Below are 20,469 nucleotides of genomic sequence, written 5' to 3' on the forward strand. Positions count from 1 at the left end.
ACTCACCTCCTGGAGGTGCACGACCCTCTCCATATGTGAAACTAACCCTCACTAAGCAATTTTGTTTTGAGACAGACTACGATGGCTCACTTTATTATTGGCTCTCCCGAAGAACAATGGCACTAGTGCAGTGACTGTCACATGTGCCCTCTATGTAGCAATCGGCATTAGCTGGGTTCTGAATCGATGTTAATCAACACCCAAGAGGAATCCCCAGTTGGTTTTACACAATTTCATAACAAACCAAATTATTTTGACAGAATTGTGTTTTGAAGGTAGCATAAAAATACCTACTCAGAGTTCACGTCGTTCTACATGAATGTGGGCCTCTAGGACTCCAGAGCAAACAATCACTTTTACAGATACTAAGTATGTTTTTCCACACAACATTCTAAACAGCCAGTCAGTCCTAGAAATTCAGTTACAAACTTCAGATATCTTTAAAAAAAGTTACCACATGGCATATATTAGGTATATATGTTACTAAGCTACTTAGAATAAACCAGGTTTATTTACCACAGCTGTGCTATATCTAGACAGACGGTGCCCTTAATATATCTCTTACCAGTTCCTTCTTGTCTAGAAGGGTTTTGGGCTGTTCTTTCCTTTGAAGCTGATTGGCTATCTGCTCAGCCAATGAGCTCACTCCGCCAGTGTACATCTTTATATACTTCTATTGGTTGGAGATTATAAAATGACCAGAATGATGGAAAATGAGAAGGAAAAAAAAAATAAATTAAGAAGACAGGGGGAAAAAAAATCTTTGAAAGGTATAAAATGAATACAAGGTGCAGCAGCAAACCATGCCAACACAGTGCCCACAAGCAGGGAAACTTGGTGGTCAGAAAAATGGGTGTCAACGTCCACACAGAGGTATCAGCAGAGGTAAGAGTAATGCCTGCAGGAATAATTAAACTCAGTAAGGGAGAACTTAGTCTTCCATGTCTTTTCAGAGCATACAGTTCAGGGAGGTGGGAAGACAGGATGGATACAAATATAGAACAGAGTAAGAAGGGCCTATACCCTAGTGACTCAAATTACATACAAAGAATTCAAGAGGAATAACTCCCACCCACACGGCACATGTCCAGATTAACATTATGTTTCAAGTTGGGTCTAGGAGAGGGCTTGGCAAGTTATTTCACCATTTAGAAAAAAAACTGAGCTTGGGGTGCCAGGGTGGCTCAGTTGGTTAAGCGTCTGACTTCGGCTCAGGTCATGATCTCGTGGTTTGTGGGTTCGAGCCCTGCGTTGGGCTCTGTGCTGACAGCTCAGAGCCTGGAGCCTGCTTTGGATTCTGTCTCCCTCTCTCTCTCTGCCCCTCCACCACTTGCACTCTGCCTCTCTCTCTCTCTCAAAAACAAATAAACATAAAAGACATAAAAAAGAAAGAAAGAAAGAAAGAAAGAAAAGAAGAAAGAAAGAAAGAGAAAGAAAGAAAGAAAGAAAGAAAGAAAGAAAGAAAGAAAGAAAGAAAGAAAGAAAGAAACAAACTAAGCTCACACTTGCAAGGCTGATTCTCCACTTGGGTAAAAGATGCCAACAGCCTAGTATTACTCGTGATGATCACCTTCCTCCTATTAATGCTTCACTCATAACCCCCGTCATATGCATCAAATATTTCTGAGCTGTATCTGGAAGAATCCTTCTCAGCCCATTCTCCCTGTTAATATTTATCTGTTCTACCCAGGCACTAAGGCCAAAGTGTTCTAGACTGGGCAGGGCATCTTAAACACAGCTGCAGGAGGCTAACACCTGGAGCCATGCAGACAAGTTGCTTAGTTTAGTCTTGGGAAGTCAGGAAGTCAGGAAGTCTTGGGAAGTTTCTAGTCCAAGAGGGATTATTTTTTCATAGGTTGGAAAAAGAAAAGAAAAAAAAAAAATCCAACCAATTCAATCCTCTTTCTAGCAATGTTGAAGAAGTAACAAACAAAACTACAAAATTTCAATTGTAAGCCTTCCTGCTAGGCAGCCTAGCTTTGAGCCTGTCCCAAGGACTGAGGTCAAAGTCTTGCTGACAGTCCTTTAGAGACTCCCAAGGTCACCCTTCCATGTGGAGATGGCCAGGACACCTAGTGTGCATGACTCTCCTCTCATAAACTGTGTGGAATAAGAGAACTGCCTAATGAGTTTGGGGAGCCCTGTAATTCTGACTGAGAAAAACACTCCAGGAGCAGTTGTCTTGGGGATGTCCACAACCCTGTCAGGAAGTGGTTTGAATGGACAACACACAAAGCCAGGTGTGAGAGAATCACTGGCCTGAGCAATGGTGTGCCGTGGGCTGAGAAGGGACAAACAAGAGAAGTGCTCCAGGGGTGGGGGGACAGGGGGAACTAGCTCTATGTGAACACGAGAATAACAGAAGCACAGATGAGCAAACAATTCTCCAAGGTTCAGTTGGAACTGAGGAGTCAATTCTATTTTTCAATTTAAAATAAGGAGATTTCCAAGGATTGGTGCCATTTGTTCATTAACTCCACAGCTTATATCCATTAATGGTTGAGAAAAACAAGTGGCTCTAAGATCTAAACCTTCTTTAGATTAGAGCTGTTAGGGAAACTTACTCCTGGAACAGACTGACACCAGGCAGAGCTGAGCAGGTCACTTAACAGCTGACACCGAGGGTGCAGAAAGTAAGTGAGGGTGTAGGCCAGATGCCACCCCTGAGGTTGGGACACTGAGCAAGCTCTGGATCCTCACTGCTCGGCCAGGACCCTTCCCTCCCACCAGAAACTGGCATCCTCAGCAAATACAGCCCAGGGCTGCCTGCGTGCAAAGGCATTTGTCACATTCAGTTCTCAGCAATGCGGTAATAATGACAAGCATCCCCCCAAGAGAGGTGGAAACTCAAGTTCTATTTTCTTCTGGCATGAATAGCAGATGGTATCCTTCTCCCCACTCTTAAGAAACAGTCTAAATGTGGCAATTGCTGGACTTATACTTTTGCTGCCACACATGCATATGTTTCCACACACGTACCACACAGACTGCTCGAGGACAGGAAACGTAAACAGAAAGGGCAAAAGGATCCGCCAACCTCTCTCTAAACTACTCTATAGCTGGATCAGTTCCACTGTGGGAAATAGCAGGGTTCACTCCTCAAGTGATTACAATGCAAGAGGCACCCACAATACTGCATATTCACCACTCCATTTAAGAGATTTAATTACACTATTGTTCATATTTTTTAATACATATCCATACGAAGACATTTGGAATTTAAAAAGTTAATGGCTGAAAAATGTTTGTTGTTATTTTATATAGTTGAAATATAATAGAAGTGGGTTTACTGTGACAGAATTTGTTACAATGAAAGCTAGCAGCCTCTTTAACTTTGGTGTATGCCTACAGACCTCACATGCAAAACCGACAGACAACACACACACACACACACACACACACACACACACACACACACACACACGTGGATTCCCACAGAAGACAGGCCAAAGTTAAGAGCTCTGCAACCTCCCTCGGGCCTGATGACATTTGTGTAGGTGAACTGAGGACGACAGGCTGGAGAGCAAAGAGCTTTGCCAAGTTCCAGGCTGTGCTACCTGTCGGAGAGAGTCAGAAGAGGGAGAGGCGGGGCGGTTGGAGGAGCGAAGACTAAGAGAAAGCTCCCACTGGTCAACAAAAAATCGGCGAGAAGGTTCAGGCTCTGGCTACAAAATACAAGATGGAGAAAAAAAAAATCAAAGGAAATGTTAAATAAAAAGTTACACACTGACCTGAATGTAAGGAATTTGGGAGTTTTAGACCTTTACCTAAGTAACTAATGCAGTAAAGAGACATTCTTAGTTCCCAAAGGTGTGAATGGCTCATTCAAAGCTTCCATTTTACTTTCAGCTCACTCACCCTTGCCTCATGCTTACAGTGAAGCTCGCTCTGGAACATGGTCACTGTAGACATGAGCCGTCTCTGAAAGCCTTGTCTTCTCTTGCTTGGTGGTTTTACTCCATCCACCCCAAGTGGATAATGCTGCCTGCCAGCCAGGAGGAGACAGAGGCCAGGGGCTATGTCCTGCTCACACACCCACTTTATGTCCTCTGTAGAGACCCTCACAGACTTGAGCTGGGAATTCTCCTAGGCAGAAGGAGACTGTACCACCTCATCACTCCACTGGCCTTACAAACAGCAAACAATAGCAATAGCAAATCTAGAATGAAGTTTACTCCTCCATAAAGGCCAGAAATGTGGCTTTGCCTCTTCCTATTGCTAGTGCTCAGAGAAACTCTGCCTGCCAAAGAGCCAGCCAAATCCCAGCAATGATCAGGAGAAAAGATCCCAAGTCCTCTGCACTGCATGCAGCATGTGTTGCAAAAGTAAGCTGGCATCTTCCTTGGTGGTGGGCCCATGCAGCCAGGATCTGTCCAGTCCCCAGAGAGGGAGAAGGGGCCTGAGAGCTCTGGCAAGTGATAACTGCTCAGTTTCCTACAAGGTTCAGGATGAAATACTTGCAGGGTGGAGGGAAGAACTGTCATGGTAAGAGAAGCTCTCTGCCCCTCTAGCTCCAAGCAGATCCATCACACCCCCAATTTAGTCCCTCACTAAATTCACAGCTTTGAGCGGTGATGAAGTGGAGTGTAACCATCCCTGCTCCCGATTCTCAGCCAGCTCACTGGCCCTCAGCTCAGCACTTGGGGCAGGCTCAGAAACACAGGCCCAAGGGGGAGATCTCTGTAGAAGAGTATCACCCACCTGAGAGAAATAAGAGAAAAGGCAACTCTCCCAGGGATGGCAAAGCAGTGAAACTAATGGGAAGACTCGGGGGTGGGGGTGGGGGGTGGATAGGAGCAGGTGAGTGCACAGGCAAGATTATGGAATAGTGGACAGAAAATCCTGGAAGAGCACACATACAGTAACCCTTATAAGTATCTAGACAGGACCCCTGCAGTGAAGAATCTGGAAACCAATACATTGGGAAAATGAAAGAAAATTCCCTGCAAACCTTCTTGCTTCCTGAGCTCAAAATCCTACCTTTCTTCTGGGGGCACTGTAGCCCTAGACTTTTGACAATTTCTCCCTGCCCATCTCTCCTTTTATTTTACACACTTCCCTCTATTCTTCTTCACTTAGGCACTGCTTCATTAAAAATCATCAGGGTCTCATTAACTATGCATTCCCTGAAATGTAGGGCTTGCCCTTCTTTGTGAAAATACCTACTTTTCTTTTTGAGGGGAATACAGCCTGGGAAGAAGGAAGAAAGAGGCTGGGCACACAGTGCTCATGGTAGGAAGCAGCCCCAACAGAAGTGAAGAAAGCAGAGCTGGGCCATGCATGAGGAGATGAAATGGACACCCTCCTTCCACTTCGGCCCGGGTCTCTCTCCCTAAGCCAGCACCGATCCACGCATGGTCCTGGCAGCACAGATTGCCTGCTTCTTGCTTGGTGACGGGGTGTAAGAATACAGCACTAGCTTCCTTCGCAGTGACTGTATTTCTCAGAGAGCAAAGGCAGAAGGAGAGGTAAAAATAAGAGAAAAAAGGCCCATGTGAAATTAACAGTTACAGAGGATTCTTCACTCTTGCTGCAGAGCTTAACTCACTCAGGGATCAGGTTTAAGGGTAACAGTAACAACCAAAAGTTTCAGAAAATAAGCAGGCTTTTAAAAATGGGCATCTCTGCTATTCATCAAATTATATGATGGCCAGGTATAATCACTAGATCCCCCTTCAGTTTTTCAGAAGAGACCCACTAAAGCTTTTCATTACACACCCTTGTCACCACCTTCCTTCCCCTCCATCAGTTCTTCATACTTGAAAAATCCCCACACCAGTAAGAGCTTTGGTTCTCTCATTATTTCTACCTCAAGATCCCCGAATGTCCAAAGATATAAGCAAATCCCACCCACTTACTGATCTCTGTGCTGGGCAGATGAATGCTCTCCTGTGAATGCTATTTACATGGGTCAACACGGTTAAGCAACAAGAATTCTTGCTCTTGGCTGAGTGACAAGAGTGTGCACAAAGCAAGGGGAGAGGGGACCATCCCCACCTTCCCTCTGCCCCACCACCACAGCGTGCCCCGTCCGTTTGGCTCTCAGCATCCCATGCCATGATTCATGCTCTTTTACCCTCTCATGGTGGGGACTCTGCTTGCCACGGCTGTCAGCATCAAGATCCCTGTACGTCTGTTAATAACAAAGTAGAGACTTAAGCTCCATCCAAATGTTCTATGTGGACCTACTAAGTGACAGTGCCAGATATTCAGAATTCATTTCAACACATATCCCCTGCCCCTGACAGATCCCCACCCCAGGAAACCACAATCCCATCTAAATCAAATCCCATGATCCCAGGACAACTTTCTGTCTAGCACTCTGTCCATCTGGCCTCCAGTGAGGTCAGCCACACAAATAAAGAACTATGGTTAGTACAAAAGTGGAACAAACATATTTCTTTCACACAGTGGCACAAGATCAGAGGCATTAAATGGAAGGTTTAAAATGAGAAGCTGGTTAGGAGGGTGAAAGGGTGAAGCTTTCCACAACAAGATATTAGAAAGGAAAGGTGGGGAGATGGAAACTGCCTGGAACAAATGGCCGTTAAACAGTCCAGAGGAAACTCCAGGATGGGGAGTGGTCCCTGAATAGGCATATGGGACCAAAGCATCATTTATTAAAGGGAGAAGTGGATGACGACTGGAAGCATCTTCAGTCAACAGATAGGAATATGTACATGATAGGCATGGAAATCCTGAAGACAGGCATATGGCTGCCTCTACGGACCCAAGGAAACAACTATCAGCAATTGTGTGGGAAAAGGGAAGGCCACTCTCATCACTCTTTGGATTACTGGTGACGATTCAGCCTATGGCCTTGTACTGGTGGAAGAACTAATCCAAAGCCTCTAATGTGGCCCACAAACATAATGGTCTCCACAGGCAGGATGAGGCCACAGGTTGGGTTCCAGAGTCACACCACCCACATTCAATTCCTGGCTCCATTACTTACTGTGTGAACTTGTACAAAGTACTTGGCCTCCCTACCCTATGCCTCAGTCTCATCTGCAACATGGAGATGATAATAGTACCTGCTGTAGGGTTACTGGGAGAACTGATGGAGGTAACACAACAAGAACTGAGAATGCCGCCTGGGACTAAGTGTTAGTTATTATGTAGAGACAAGGCATAGGGTAATTACTCAGTCTACAATGGCTGAATTCTTAGGCCCAGGGACACAGTGTGGCCCTTTAACAATCAGACACATTACTCAGGGTCCCCTTTTAAATAGGCCACTTAGTTGAGAAAATGTCTTTCCATAGATCCTGCCTTTAAAATTAGTATTTTATTTTATAGAAATATCCTACAAAGGTCAATATCTATTATATAAATATACTTTATTAATGTATGCTTATTATCCTCTTTAATCATGTCTGTGGTTAACTGCTCTATAATGCATTTTCAAATGGTCTGCCTAGAGTGTGAGTGGGGCAGATGGGAAGGACAGGTGTTTGCTGGCATAAGCTGGATAAGTGAGAGGCAGGGCTCTCAAAACCAGAAGGAACCAAACTCGTAATATAGTGAGGCCCTATAAAAAGCTTCCAAAAGCCCATCCTAATTATATCTCCGTGGGCAGCAAGACAAAAGTGGCTGCTTTAAATGAGGTTATATAAAAATGTGTTGTTCCCCAGGGCTTTTTGGACCTTGTATCTGTGACAAATATAGTTTAAGTTTTAGTCTTGCATAGTTGTTCTCCTATGATGTGGGACTAGATTAAACCAGGGTTTGAATATATTAAGTGCTATCCTGAGGTCTAATTGGAAATTGTTCATCTGTAGCAAAAAAGGTGCTTCTGCTACAAATGATCTTTCTGTTTTTTGATTGTTATTTCTGAAAAGAGGGAGTTCTGATTTGGTCTCTACCCTAGCCACCTACACAGGCAGGCAGGAAGACACAGACGAGGACCACGGAGCATGCAAAGAAGATCACCTGCTGGCTGCCAGGCGCCCGACAGGGAGGTGGAGAAGGGGGAGGAGAGAGTGTGATCACTTTTTTGGGGCAGGTCCGAGAACACTCCTTTTCCCGTCGCTTTTACACCAACAGACACAAACAGAGAGAACATTGGTGAAACAGGAGCCATGTTTTGGCTGGTTCTAGAAAGACTAAAGGGCATCTGCCAAAACCATCCCTCCCTTGCCTCTCCATCCTCAACAGCAATCATTGTATGGTTAGGGAGGATGGCTTGTCACAGTCGATCGTTGGCCTCTGGGTCACACTTGCGCTGTTTGGTAAGTACAGACCACATGGGTAATCTCCGCAGCTGGCCTTGGGGTCAGAACTTGCAGTGTAACACTTTCTAAATGCCAGGGATCAAGGGTATATTCTTTGTGAGTTTTATCAGAGAAGCTGAGGACAGAAGAAATGGGCTTGGACGTAAGTAGAGAGAAAGGGCACACAGGCCAAATAGCACGAGGGGAGCATGAAGACTGTCTCCTGATGGCTCAGTCACCTCTACACCCACCAGCAGCAAAGCAGCACTCTCCTTGAGGGCTCACCCAAGACAAAACCCTGCCATGGCTTCCCTCTTCTCAGTCCCCTCACTCACGCTCAAAAGGTTCTGGAAAACTACCAAGGAAATACAAGAAAGTACAGGAAACAGAATATAAAACTTAAATATCTTTCACTAACCGAACACCACACATATCCATGGATTATTTCCCCATTTTGCCCCTCTCCATTGTACTCCCTTCCTATGAATCTATGATTTAGAGAACTCTTTGGTACTTAGGGAACAATGACTTATTTCTAGGCCAGAGGAATCCTCCATTTCCTCATGACCAGTATGACCATGTGGGGCAGCACACAGGTGAAGTATGGGAGGGAAAGAAGAGGTTGTGAGGCCAGGGGAAAGAGCCCCATCATCTACTCCAACTTCACATGATGACTTACTTCCAAACGAAGGCTGGTTGCCTGCAGGATGCATTTCTGAGATCAAAAGGTAGAAGGGTGGGAAAGGAAGGGCCAAAGTGTTTACACAGGAAGGTAAAAAAGAGAAGTCACTGGCAAGCAAAATTGTTATTCATTTTTCCTCTTCCATACCATGACCTAAGTGAAAACTGATCCTTGTGCCAACTCAGCCACCATGGCTGTGCTTGCCACACCCTCCTGCCTCAATCCAAACCTCTTCAAGAAAAACAAAAAGTGAGTCATGGTAAGGTATTGCCAGTCAACCCCTCAATCCTAAAGGGAGAGAAACAGGGTTGCAGACAGGATGAGTCAGAAGCAGAGGGCCAGTGGAGCACACCACTGGAGTTCTTCTGTTCCCACATTTCTGGAGCATGTGGCACTGCCTGCCAAGGTTCTCTTTTAGGAGATAAATTTACAAGGCCAAGACTCATGATGCCACCCCTGATTAGTGCTGAGAAAAAATTACATGTAACTGTGAGTTGCAGTTCTTTCACAGCCAAGTAAACTCACGTTCCCAACTCCATAGAACAATGATCTAACAGGATTTTCATTGTTCATGGTTTTTCACTTACCAAGATCTACCCAGATACCCTTTCCACTGTAATCTCTGGTACCCACTCCATAGAACCCAGGTTTGACTTCAATGGCTCTATTCTGCTACCCAAAGAGCCTGGCAATATTCTGCTTCATTGACTGTAACCATATATTACCCAGATGACAACCTAGCTATATGTCTCCATGTAGCACCCCATACAAGGTTAGAGGTCACCAGATGTTTCACAAACAGGTCCACAAACACCAAGCTCTTGTCTTGATGCCCCTTTGGTACAGTTCCATCAGGTGATGAGCTGATGTACCAGTCTTCACCAGGACAGGGGCCTCAGCTGAGCGAGTCTCCTCGGGTCACACTTAATACCTCTGAGACCTCCCAGGAAGCCAACTCAAAGCTGCTCTGGGCACATGCCTTTTAAAGTCATCAGTTCATCCATCTACACATGTTACTACTGACTTCCCTTCTGTTTTGCTCCTTGCACCTCAGAGGACCTTTCTGGACATTGTCAGAATCTAGAGTTTGGGGGAACCTAGTTTAGAGTTCACTTTCCCCTTCAGCAGATCCTCAACTAAATATTACCTTTCAAATCATACAACCACGTAGACTTCAAGGCAAAGGGTAAGAAAATAAAATGGAATTTCTAATGAACTTTGTTTATTTGTTTCCCTAGGCATAGAGAAAGAAGCAGGCTGGGGTCTGTTGTGAGTCTGGACATTGCTCCCTAGCTTCCATTTCAGACTCATGGGCCCTGCATTTAATGTGGCATATTATTAAAAAAGAGGTTAGAAAGGTAACTTTTGCCTTGAATATAATTCAAATAAAACCCACCTGCCACTCCCTAGCACCTCCCAGCAATACCTGGCACTCTGCAGCACAAGAGGAAATTGAGGGTTAGCTCACCTGACCTCTCAGAATCTTAGTCCTAAATGATACCAAACCATAAGACAGAGAATCCAGGCTGCACTCAGTAGAGCAGGAACTTGCTCAACTGTGACTTGGGAGAAAGAAAATACAGTAGAGGCCCCAATCTTTCTGATGGGCTTCCTATTATCAGCCAGGTGCAACTCCCCACCCCCTTCTTTCTGTCCTATCCTATACTGCTAATGAGCAGCTAGGAGATCCTGTAAAAACTTCATTGAAAATTTCAAAGAGTATTTTAAATGGAGACAAAACACCTAGAAAATGCCCACCATCATCTTTGTTGAAGGTCTGAAACAAATAAAAATCATAGTTTGAGACTATTTCTCGGCTAACATTTTCCTATTTAACATGAAAGGCTCCACTGCCCCAATTCTCAGCCTTGCTGAATTCAGGATTCTCCCTGCAGTGGTTACAAGGACACATGTAAGCAAAATGTCAACTTGGGACAAAGGTAATAATGGTAAAACTGTAGAAGCTAAGGTAGCTAAACTACTTCCCACATAGCTTTAGCAAGTTTCAACACCAAATTAACCACCTACCCTTTTAAGTGATTTCTCAAATCCCAACAAGTTAAACAAATCATGCAATACAATCAGTATGGTCTGTTAAACTTCCCCCCACAGTTGCTACTCAAAAGAGTACAGAAGTTTCCTGTCCTTGAGAGCTAGGATTCTAAAGTGTAGGAGGCCTCAGCTGTGGCTGGTTCAGAGGGAGGAGTGGGGTTGGAAGGCCCAGGGAAGCAGCACCCATTCTGGTCCCTGGGCAGCAGCTTTACCTGTTTCCACTGGGGGGTGGGAGCAGGGCGACCCTGCTCAGGTAGGCAGCAGGACGGCTGGCTGACCCCACGCTCTTGTGTCGGCTGTGACACACAGGTCAAGTATGGGTGGGGGACAGGACATGGAGACAAAACAAAATAAAATACATTAAGGTAGGAGAAGACACAAAAAAGATACTCATGCATGGCAGACAGACACATATCTATGAGCTGGGAGTGGGGGGAGACACGGAATTAATTCTTAGAAAGTTACACTTATAACAAAAACAAGATACCCTACCCCCGCAAACCAAAAGCAAATGCAAAAGGAAAAAAAAGAGGCAATCCAAAGCTGGAATTTTCATTATCCTCTTCCTTAGCTCAAAGCTCTGAGCCTAAACTACTAATTCAGGTTTGGAAAACTAATCTTTCTACTCAAAATGAGGAAAACAACCTTCTCTTAAGGGCAAACTTCCTCTCGTGGAGAGCATTCCAGCCTTCCCAAAATGGGGCAGATCCTGCAGTTGCCAGGCAACCTCAGATGTTTACCAATGAATATTATCATCTTCTCTATGAGCCATGACACGCATGATTGGAGTGTGAAGATTAATAACCAAAGGCTAAATGTGAGAAGAAGTTAATTATGGCCAGACTCCAAGCAAAGTCAGTAGCCCCCTCAGCCCTGGTCAATTGGAACAATGGCTGATATATATGGAAAAGATGAAGAAAGAGAGTAAAAGAATAAAAAGAATGGGGTCCCTTTCCTCTGGATGTTCTCTCAGGTCATTAGGGAGTTTTACAAGAAATTTTTTGTGTAAATCTCAGAATCCCAGCACCTCCTCTTGTAAGACATCTTTGTGACTTTCAGACAAGCAAGAGGGAGACAAGACATAACAAAGACACCTCAAGTTAAATGCTCCTGTCTAGCACTCTCTGGTTTGACTTATGGGAATGAAAGTTAATTTCTACGATGACTCTTTAAAATGTTCATAACTCTTGAGGATAGCCTAGGAAAACCATTTGCAGCACACAAAAGAAGATCTACCACAAGAATGTTTATTACCTCTGTACTTTATCATGAAAGATGAGAAACAATGAAAACATCCAACACCAGAGAAGAGTTAAGAAAAGCATGGCACAACATGGGAATATGCCCAAAGTTATGTGAACAATGCAGAACAGGAAGTGTATATTAAGAATGACCTCAACTATGGAAACAAAAATGACTAGAAAGAAACAACAAAATGTTGACAGAATTAGAGGTGTCTTGATTACCTTTATTATAGTTTTCAGCATTTTCCTCAATAAACATCCACCTCTTTCATAATTCAAATATGTTTGCATGTATATGAACATATAAACAAGTATAGATATATACAGAAATTTAAAACCCCTCTTTGGATTTTTTTGTCACAGACACCTCACACCTGAATGGTGAGGATAAAGCAGTCCTGAAAGCACACAAGGAGCTTATAAAACACTTTTTCTCTGCTGCAGTCAGACAAGGGGAAAACCAGACACCAGTCTTGAGTGCATGAACACTCGGCTGAGACACACCCCATCCCATTTCACTTGACTGAGAAGATCCCTCCTTCCTATGTGGTCAGACCAAGTGTGGATGGGTGAGATGTAACATGGGGTTTACCTGTCTCCTCATGCCAGTGGACTGTGGAGGTGCATTCTCTTCAAATTTGGCCAGCAGCTGGGTTGCCATGTATTTCACTTTGTTCTGATTGCCAAGGGCCACATCCATCCTCCTGTCTGTCAGAGTGCTCACCAGTGTGGGCCTTCCTCCTCTGTAGCCCCGGGGTGCTTCCTCCTGATAAACACCAACACCCAAAACCTGGCCTCTGTTACATAAGCCCCCCCGCCACAGATGCCCTTCCCTCAAAGAAGAAGGGTGACCAGTGCCTGGCAAGGTGGCTGGTATTTTTGCTTTAGGTTAAGCTTAACAGCTTCCCTTAAGGTTCTAATCTCAAGATGCCGTCAGGAAGACTTTGGTGCATGGGGCAGTATAAAGAGGTACTTGGACTTTTGCTGGTATTGCTGTATCTCAGAAAAGTCACTGCCCTCTGCCAAATATGTAATTCTAAAGGGACAGGAAAGCACCAGGGCACACGTGTCTGCTCCCTTGGATGTTCTCCAAAACATTAAACAAAGGCAGAAGCCCAATGAAAAAGCATCTGCCCACAAAAATTCTCATAAAAAATGAATATGAGGGGCGCCTGGGTGGCTCAGTCGGTTAAGTGTCTGACTTCAGCTCAGGTCATGATCTCGTGGTTTGTGAGTTCAAGCCCTGCGTCGGACTCTGTGCTGACAGCTCAGAGCCTGGAGCCTGCTTCAGATTCTGCATCTCCTCCTCTCTCTGTCCCTCCCATGCTCATGCTCTGTCTCTCTCTGTCTCTCAATAATAAATAAACGTTAAAAAAAAAAAAAAAAGAATATGAAAAGATCTAGCAATATCAATTTGGAAATTAAGGATTTAAGCCAAAAAGGGCAATTTGATCATTCTAGCAAATCCCAGATAATTCTTACCTCTTCCGATTGACTGGTCTTTCTCCTCTTTCCAGCACCATCCAAGTCCTTTTCCTTTTTATCCTATACCAAGAGAGGAGGGACACTGCGTTATCCTAGGCACTATAACTTGCCTTTAGGTTTGCAGTAAGTCAAAAACCTCTTCCATTTTACCTTGGGAGAACGTTTCCGAGAGATGGTCTGCCCAAGTTTGCTTAGGAAGGAGATGGGAGATTTGGTGCTAGCTATAAGGACTGCTTTCTCCTCAGCATTCAGGTCCAAGGCATCTGTGAACAGGAAGCAATGTTTGAGGACAGCCCTGGAGGGGGCTTCAAAGTACTGACCAGGAATACCTCCTTGCAGGTGGCTCAAAGAACCTCAGAAAATTCTAAAGGCTCATCTGCTCTGACAAAACCAAGGAGAACTCAGCAGGAAATTCCACAAAGGAAATGCACACTTAGGTGTGGATGTTGAGCTTTTTCTTTTCCATCCATGTAAACAGAACCAACTTTTTCTTTCAATCCACTTCGGTCAAAAAAACCCTCCATTTTTGCTTTTCAAAAGTTGGAATCTGCCTATGATTGTTAGTTACAATTGACTGCTAAAGCCTCACCTTTGTGATAAAAATTTCAAGGTGGAGGGAGAAAGGGAGGAAGGGTATGTGGTTTAGGGTCACTGGTTTTGATTATGCATTTAGCGGCACATAAAGGCAGGGCTCTCCCTAAATAGGTATACTGATGCTACAGTGTGGATTTCTGCTGTAAGAACTGCATATTTTATCAGAAAAAGCCACGGACATCTCTATGAGTAAGTGGACTGGAAGACATTGGAGAACCACCAACTCTGTGGATTCTAATGTTTTATTAATAATGCTAATAATTTTTTAAATAATTGAAACGAATAATATACTGCAGGTATTTGTTAAGTCCTTTTGTCTGCCTAACATTCTCCTTAGCATATCACAATTTTATGTTATACATACATAAAATCCAGTTTGCAGATGGGAAAACTGAGGCACAGGGAAATTTAGTAACTTGCCTAAGGTCAAACAGGTCAAAGAACTGGGAAATAAGCCCAGGTCGGGTACCATGGTGAACACTCTAAAGCATTATACTACACTTACACCAAGGGACAATAAATGACAACAGGGACATTTTTTTGTAGTACAGTACTCTGGTAGACTGAGGCAGCAGGCTAAGGGCCAAACAAAGACTTTGGAAAGCACTAAAAGGTAGGAGAAGAGAAAGAAGCCATAGAAGCAACAGTTACAGAAGAAAGAGAATGAGGCAAACAAGTACAGGACCACAGAAGCCAACGAGCAGAGAGAACTTCAAGAAAAAGGGCATCACTCCATTGTTCTGAATAATGCAGAAAAGCCAAGTGCATGAGATGCAAAATGAGAAAAGAATACAGATTTGGTGATTTTTCATGACTGTGGAGAACAGTTTTGGCAGAGCAGTAAAAACAGAAGCCGGGTTGCAAAGTGTTATAAAGTTTAAGCCTTAGGAGGCTGAGGCCTTAAGTATAAACCACTTTTTCAAAAAGGCTGGTTCTGAAACGGTGTGAGAAAGTAGTAGAGTCAGGGAAAACATTTTGCATAGGAATGACTTTTGTGTATTTACAGGTTTAGAGAGAGAGATGTGGGAAAAGAAAGATTGGTTGAGAACACACTAGCAGAGAAGGAAAAATTAATGGAACAAAGTTCCAGGGACTTATCCAGAAAGCCAACTAGGAATAACAGAGTAAGTGCAGGTTTGCTTTTGGTGGTAATGATGAAGGACATGGTTGGAAGGAAAGACAGAAAAGCCAGGCAACAACAGAGAAGAAATGGAAGATCTCCATACCAGTGTCTGCCAGCCCTTACCACTGGAGGGGAGTGAGTCCTTGAACATCTCGTAGAACTGAGTCAGGTACATCACCATAGTCAGCTTGTCAGGCTCCCCCACTGAGGCCATTTCTTTGCCTGTCATGATGGGAGAGATGCCCAGTTCTTTCTCAGCAATATCAAAGGCCAGCTGGTTATTCTTCTCCACATTTTGCTCATCCAAAGAGTCAAAATCTCTAAGAAATGGGATGAGAAAAACATATCAAGAAGGCTTGCTTGTCTTCACACCAGAATACACAGTATCAATGGAGTCATCACCATTTCTTAGTCTTTTAGCTGAAATCCAGGGTGCAATCTGAGGGCCAAACTATTGATCTCACCTTTTAGTCTCCTTTTTACTAAGAAAATGAAAATCATCCTCAAGAAGAAATGATTAAAAATCTACTTAGAAAGGAAAAAAGAGTGGAAAAGATGAAGAACTACTCTCATTTTTCCAGTAACATAAATTTCTTAAAGGGTAAGCTCAAGAAGAGGAACTATCTTTAACATGTATTCTCTTGTATGTTGCATGTCATCTGTACATATTAAATTAATGCTCAATAATGATAAAAATCCTATTTGGATCAGACTGCTTCTAACGGCCTAGGATTATCACTTGCTGTGTCATTAGGACCAAACAAGCTGTTGATGTACTAACTCAGCTCTGGTAAATCTTACTCAGCCTTCTACTCGAAGGGAAATTCCAAAACCTTCCTCAAAAGATTTTTCCATCGCTAAATTTCTTGAGTTTTCCCAAGTATTTAGATTAACCAACACTTCCCACTGGATTTCAAGCTTCTTGCCATTCAATCAAGTAAAGACTGATAGCATTCTTCTTTAAGAGGTGATTTCAGATCAACTGGGCAGGGCTTATTTTGTGTTAACCTACTACTGACTTCCATAGCAAGTTTTTCATTTTTCTAAATGCCTTCTCTCTATAGATTAAGCCTATTAAACCATAGAGGCCTCATCCTGAATGAAGTCATCATAGTCTAAACTGTGCCAAATTACCTACTCGCTGCTTTGTGTTCTATTACAAGGAAATTCCCTAGACCTTCTGGAGGCAGCCTTTGGTTTGTTGTAACAAGAATGCGTCCCCTCCCTCTACCATCCCCCTCCACCTCACCTGCTAGGTTCCCTTCAGTTACTTTTGCCTCCATTTCCTTTTCTTTGGTTCCTTCCCTTTGGAAGAGAACTGATTGACCTGAACCTTCTTCTAAAGCCTTCTGTATCATTCATCACAATCCTTCTCAAGCTAGTCTCTCTTCCTCTCCCGCCCTTTTTTGGTGGGAATGAAAAAGCCCTACTTTCACTTACCATTTACCAACCTCTGCATTAGCTAAGGGATAGGAACACTAGAGGTCACTTAAGTTTATCCAAGCAAATCAGAAACCTCCATTCCTTTTTTTTTTTTTTTATTTTTATTTTTTTTATATATGAAATTTATTGTCAAATTGGTTTCCATACAACACCCAGTGCTCATCCCAAAAGGTGCCCTCCTCAGTACCCATCACCCACCCTCTCCTCCCTCCCACCCCCCATCAACCCTTAGTTTGTTCTCAGTTCTCAACAGTCTCTTATGCTTTGGCTCTCTCCCACTCTAACCTCTTTTTTTTTTTTTTTTGTTCCCCTCCCCCATGGGTTTCTCTTAAGAGAAACCTCCATTCCTAAACCACACTACATAAGGCTATTTTTACCAGCTCTTGCCTCATTAATTTATAACCTATTATAAACAGAAACTATGTTTCTTATGTTTCCTTAAGCAATCATTAAAACAAAGCAAATGCACAAATTTGGGCCCTAATGATAAAAGGACAGGCAGCCAAAATAATTCAACATGCTCTGCTTCTGTTTTTGGATCTTCTTGTTTGGCTTCCATGGGGTAAATCTGAGTGCACCAGTCACTGCAATTGACTTGGGGTCATCCTATTATACTGATTCTGCATTTAGGTGAGTAAAGAATGGCCAAAAGGGAAGATGTTACCGATAGAAGTGGGTAAGGTGGCCTGAATCTTATGGACTGGACAGAGTATGTTTGTAAAAGGTGCAATTCTTAACAAAGAGATAATACCAATGAACCATGATAAATCGGGTAAGTGTTCATTGTTTTCTGTTTTGTTAGTAGGGACATATTTGCCTTCGGCCAGCCAAATGTTCTAGTGAGGTTTTCCTTATGCCCAACAGCATTTGCGAGACAGCTGGCTCAAAAGAAGAGTTCAACCAGGGGCCAATGAACAGAATTTTCCTTTGTGTGATGTAAACAGGTCCAGGTGGGTGTTAAAACCAGTTTTTGACGTTCTGAGTGCTGTGATTTTAAAATCTCACCTGGATTGAGCTACATGATGCTTGACATACAGTTTTAAATATAACTAAATCAAAATTAATCACTGCTTTCTAGAGTAGCTTGCTACGTAACTCATTGTAGAAAAAAGTACAACATTTGGCTATTTGATAGCAAAATACTCTGAGGTGCTTAGGGAATACAAAATAAAACACAAAGTTTGTCACAACTTACATCAGATCAGGGCGGTATCTATGGATGATCGCACACAGAGCCAGTCCACTTTTCCAGGACATGGTGAGATCTGTCACATTTACCCCTGCATAGCCATCTGTCTGCCTTTGGCACCAACCCAGTAGTTTGCTTGAACGAGCTACAGACTCTAAAACAATAAAAAAAATATCAGAAGTGTGGTCACCTGGTAGCATTGATAGAGGATCCTCTTTGCAATACCCATACCTAATTTGAACAGTTACTAAAGGTTGGGACAAAAGAGCTGTCACGGTTTTCCAAAAGTCAGAAGCTATGTAACTGGTATCATGACAGTAGAATTTTAGGTAGATAAGAAACTACCAATTTACCTAGACTCTGAGGTCAATGCCAGTCACAACGGGGGTTATCTGGCCTTGCTCATGTAAAGCCCAGTATCACTGCCGCATTGTTTGATAGGGACTTAGATGGAACAGCGCCATCTACTGACCTGTCACCCTCCCTGGATAGTTGCGTGGCAGCTAGCTGAGGAAGCTCCTTCCCTTCAAAGCAATCAGGGGGAGTAGAGCAGAAAAGATTCCATTCGCTCTGGCAACATGTTAATCAAAGGCAAACAAAGCCCACTCTTACACTTTCCAGAGTACAGAGCGATTTGCCAAGTGAAGAAACTCTGTAGGATTACATTGGCAAGGCCAAGGACCCCAGACCAGAACAATCAATCCCTCAGGTCAGGCTTGGCATTCTATATTATAAATGATCACATCTTGAAAAGGTGAATACAAGAACACATATGCTTGGATGTTTTCCAGTTTATTGCTGTGCCTTATAAAAATCTGTAAACTGCATCAGAGAAGCTCTGATATGCAGCATTTAAAAGAAGCTGTAAACTCCTATTTGTGTCCAAGAATGTCTGCTCTCTTACTTTTAGCAGCTGGAAATAACTAACCTTCTACGAAGTTCTTTAGTGTTTGGGAACTTAACAAGGTAAAAACTGCAATATCATAAAAATCCTATTTAAGTCTGAAATCCTATTTAAGTTTGAAAATGTATCCTAAAACTACACAGGGAACCACTCCTGGTGTTATTATTGTAAATCAGAAATTTACTTCCGAAATTAATTTTATTCAAATGTCTTCCAAGTCTGTCTAACATGTATTAGTCAACTTCAATACTCTAGGCCCTAAAATGACATTGACAAAGGTGTATTGTCTGCTTAGATGAAAATGTTTCCAACTGCCTGCTGGTTGTGATGTCCACCTTGATATCCCAATAGCATGTCAAACTTTCTCATCCTCCCACTTCCTTCTCCAAACTGATGGCAGCACCATTCACAATGCTCTCTTGACCCATAATGCAACCAAACTGCCAATGCCTATTGATTCTGGCTCTCTCACATAATTAATAATGACAATGACAAAGTGGCTGCCATTTGTGACCACTTGCTGTATGCCAGATGTTGTAATAAATACTCTATACATGTTATAGAAGCCTCATGACTATAGTATGGAGTAGGTATTTGTTAGGCCCATTTCACAGACAAGGAAACCAAAGTTCACAGATGCAAAATAACCCGTTCTTGCCCACACACTTCACAAATGGCAGAGCTTGAACTGGGACTCCATTGCACCCGGCCCCAAAGTCAGAGTTCTTCTAACTATGCTCCATGGCCTTGTCCATCCTCAACAGCAATATCAGATTTAGGCCTTCACCACCATTAGCTTGACTACTGCAATGCAATTCTTTTCTTTTCTTTCTTTCTTTTTTAATGTTTATTTATTTTTGAGAGAGAGAAAGAGACAGAGTGTGAGAGTGGGAGGGGCAGAGAGAGGGGGAGACACAGAATCTGAAGTAGGCTCCACGCTCCGAGCTGTCAGCACAGAGCCCAATGAGGGGCTTGAACTCACGGACTGCGAGATCATGACCTGAGCCGAAGTTGGACTCTTAACTGACTGAGCCACCCAGGCGCCCCCTGTATTTCTTTTTAAGTTTATTTTTATTTTTGAGAGAGAGAGAGAGAGAGACAGAGAGACAGAGAGAGAGAGAGGGAGAATGCATGTGCATGAGTGAAGGAGGGTCAGAGAGAGAGGGAGAGAGAGAGAATCCTAAGCAGGCTCTGTACCATTAGTGCAGAGCCCAACATGGGGTTCAAACCCATGACCTGAGCCGAAACCAAGAGTCAGACACAACCGAATGAGCCACCCAGGCACCCCTGCAATGTACTCCTAACTAGTTTCCCTGCCTCTGGCATTTCCCTTCTCCATCCCATCTTACATGCAGCTGACCAGGCATACTCTGGTTGCTCTTCTTTTAAAAAAAAATCCAGGGGCCCTTCAAGGCACACAAAATACAGAATGGCCTTTATCTCTGCAACTGTATCCTGGCAATGTCATAATACTCAGCTAAAATGCCACTGCTTCTTCATAAAGCCTCCCCCAGAAACCTTGGTTGGTGTATGTGTGTGC

At 43.4% G+C, this 20,469-nt stretch overlaps 1 protein-coding gene across 27 annotated transcripts in view; it reads right to left on the bottom strand.

Moving 5' to 3' along the window:
• Positions 1–20,469, bottom strand: part of MICAL3 (microtubule associated monooxygenase, calponin and LIM domain containing 3) — a 228,696-nt gene that overhangs the window by 90,717 nt on the left and 117,510 nt on the right. For 16 of the 27 annotated variants that reach the window (XR_015253912.1, XR_015253913.1, XM_086714507.1 and 13 more), the window contains 10 exons: positions 18,032–18,179; positions 15,517–15,713; positions 13,827–13,939; positions 13,674–13,736; positions 12,784–12,981; positions 11,160–11,243; positions 7,933–8,031; positions 6,077–6,133; positions 3,558–3,665; positions 566–673 (listed from right to left, as the gene is read on the bottom strand). Coding sequence is in view for 25 of the 27 variants with exons in the window: in XM_086714507.1 (XP_086570633.1) it covers positions 566–673; positions 3,558–3,665; positions 6,077–6,133; positions 7,933–8,031; positions 11,160–11,243; positions 12,784–12,981; positions 13,674–13,736; positions 13,827–13,939; positions 15,517–15,713; positions 18,032–18,179 (1,175 nt within the window). In the remaining 2 variants the exon portion in view is untranslated. The remainder of the gene's footprint in view (positions 1–565; positions 674–3,557; positions 3,666–6,076; positions 6,134–7,932; positions 8,032–11,159; positions 11,244–12,783; positions 12,982–13,673; positions 13,737–13,826; positions 13,940–15,516; positions 15,714–18,031; positions 18,180–20,469) is intronic. The other 11 variants (XM_086714530.1, XM_086714513.1, XM_086714512.1 and 8 more) reach the window with 6 other exon arrangements.

This window comes from Puma concolor, chromosome B4, assembly GCF_028749965.1.
Source record: "Puma concolor isolate L17-30 chromosome B4, mPumCon1.1.hap2, whole genome shotgun sequence".
NCBI lineage: Eukaryota > Metazoa > Chordata > Mammalia > Carnivora > Felidae > Puma > Puma concolor.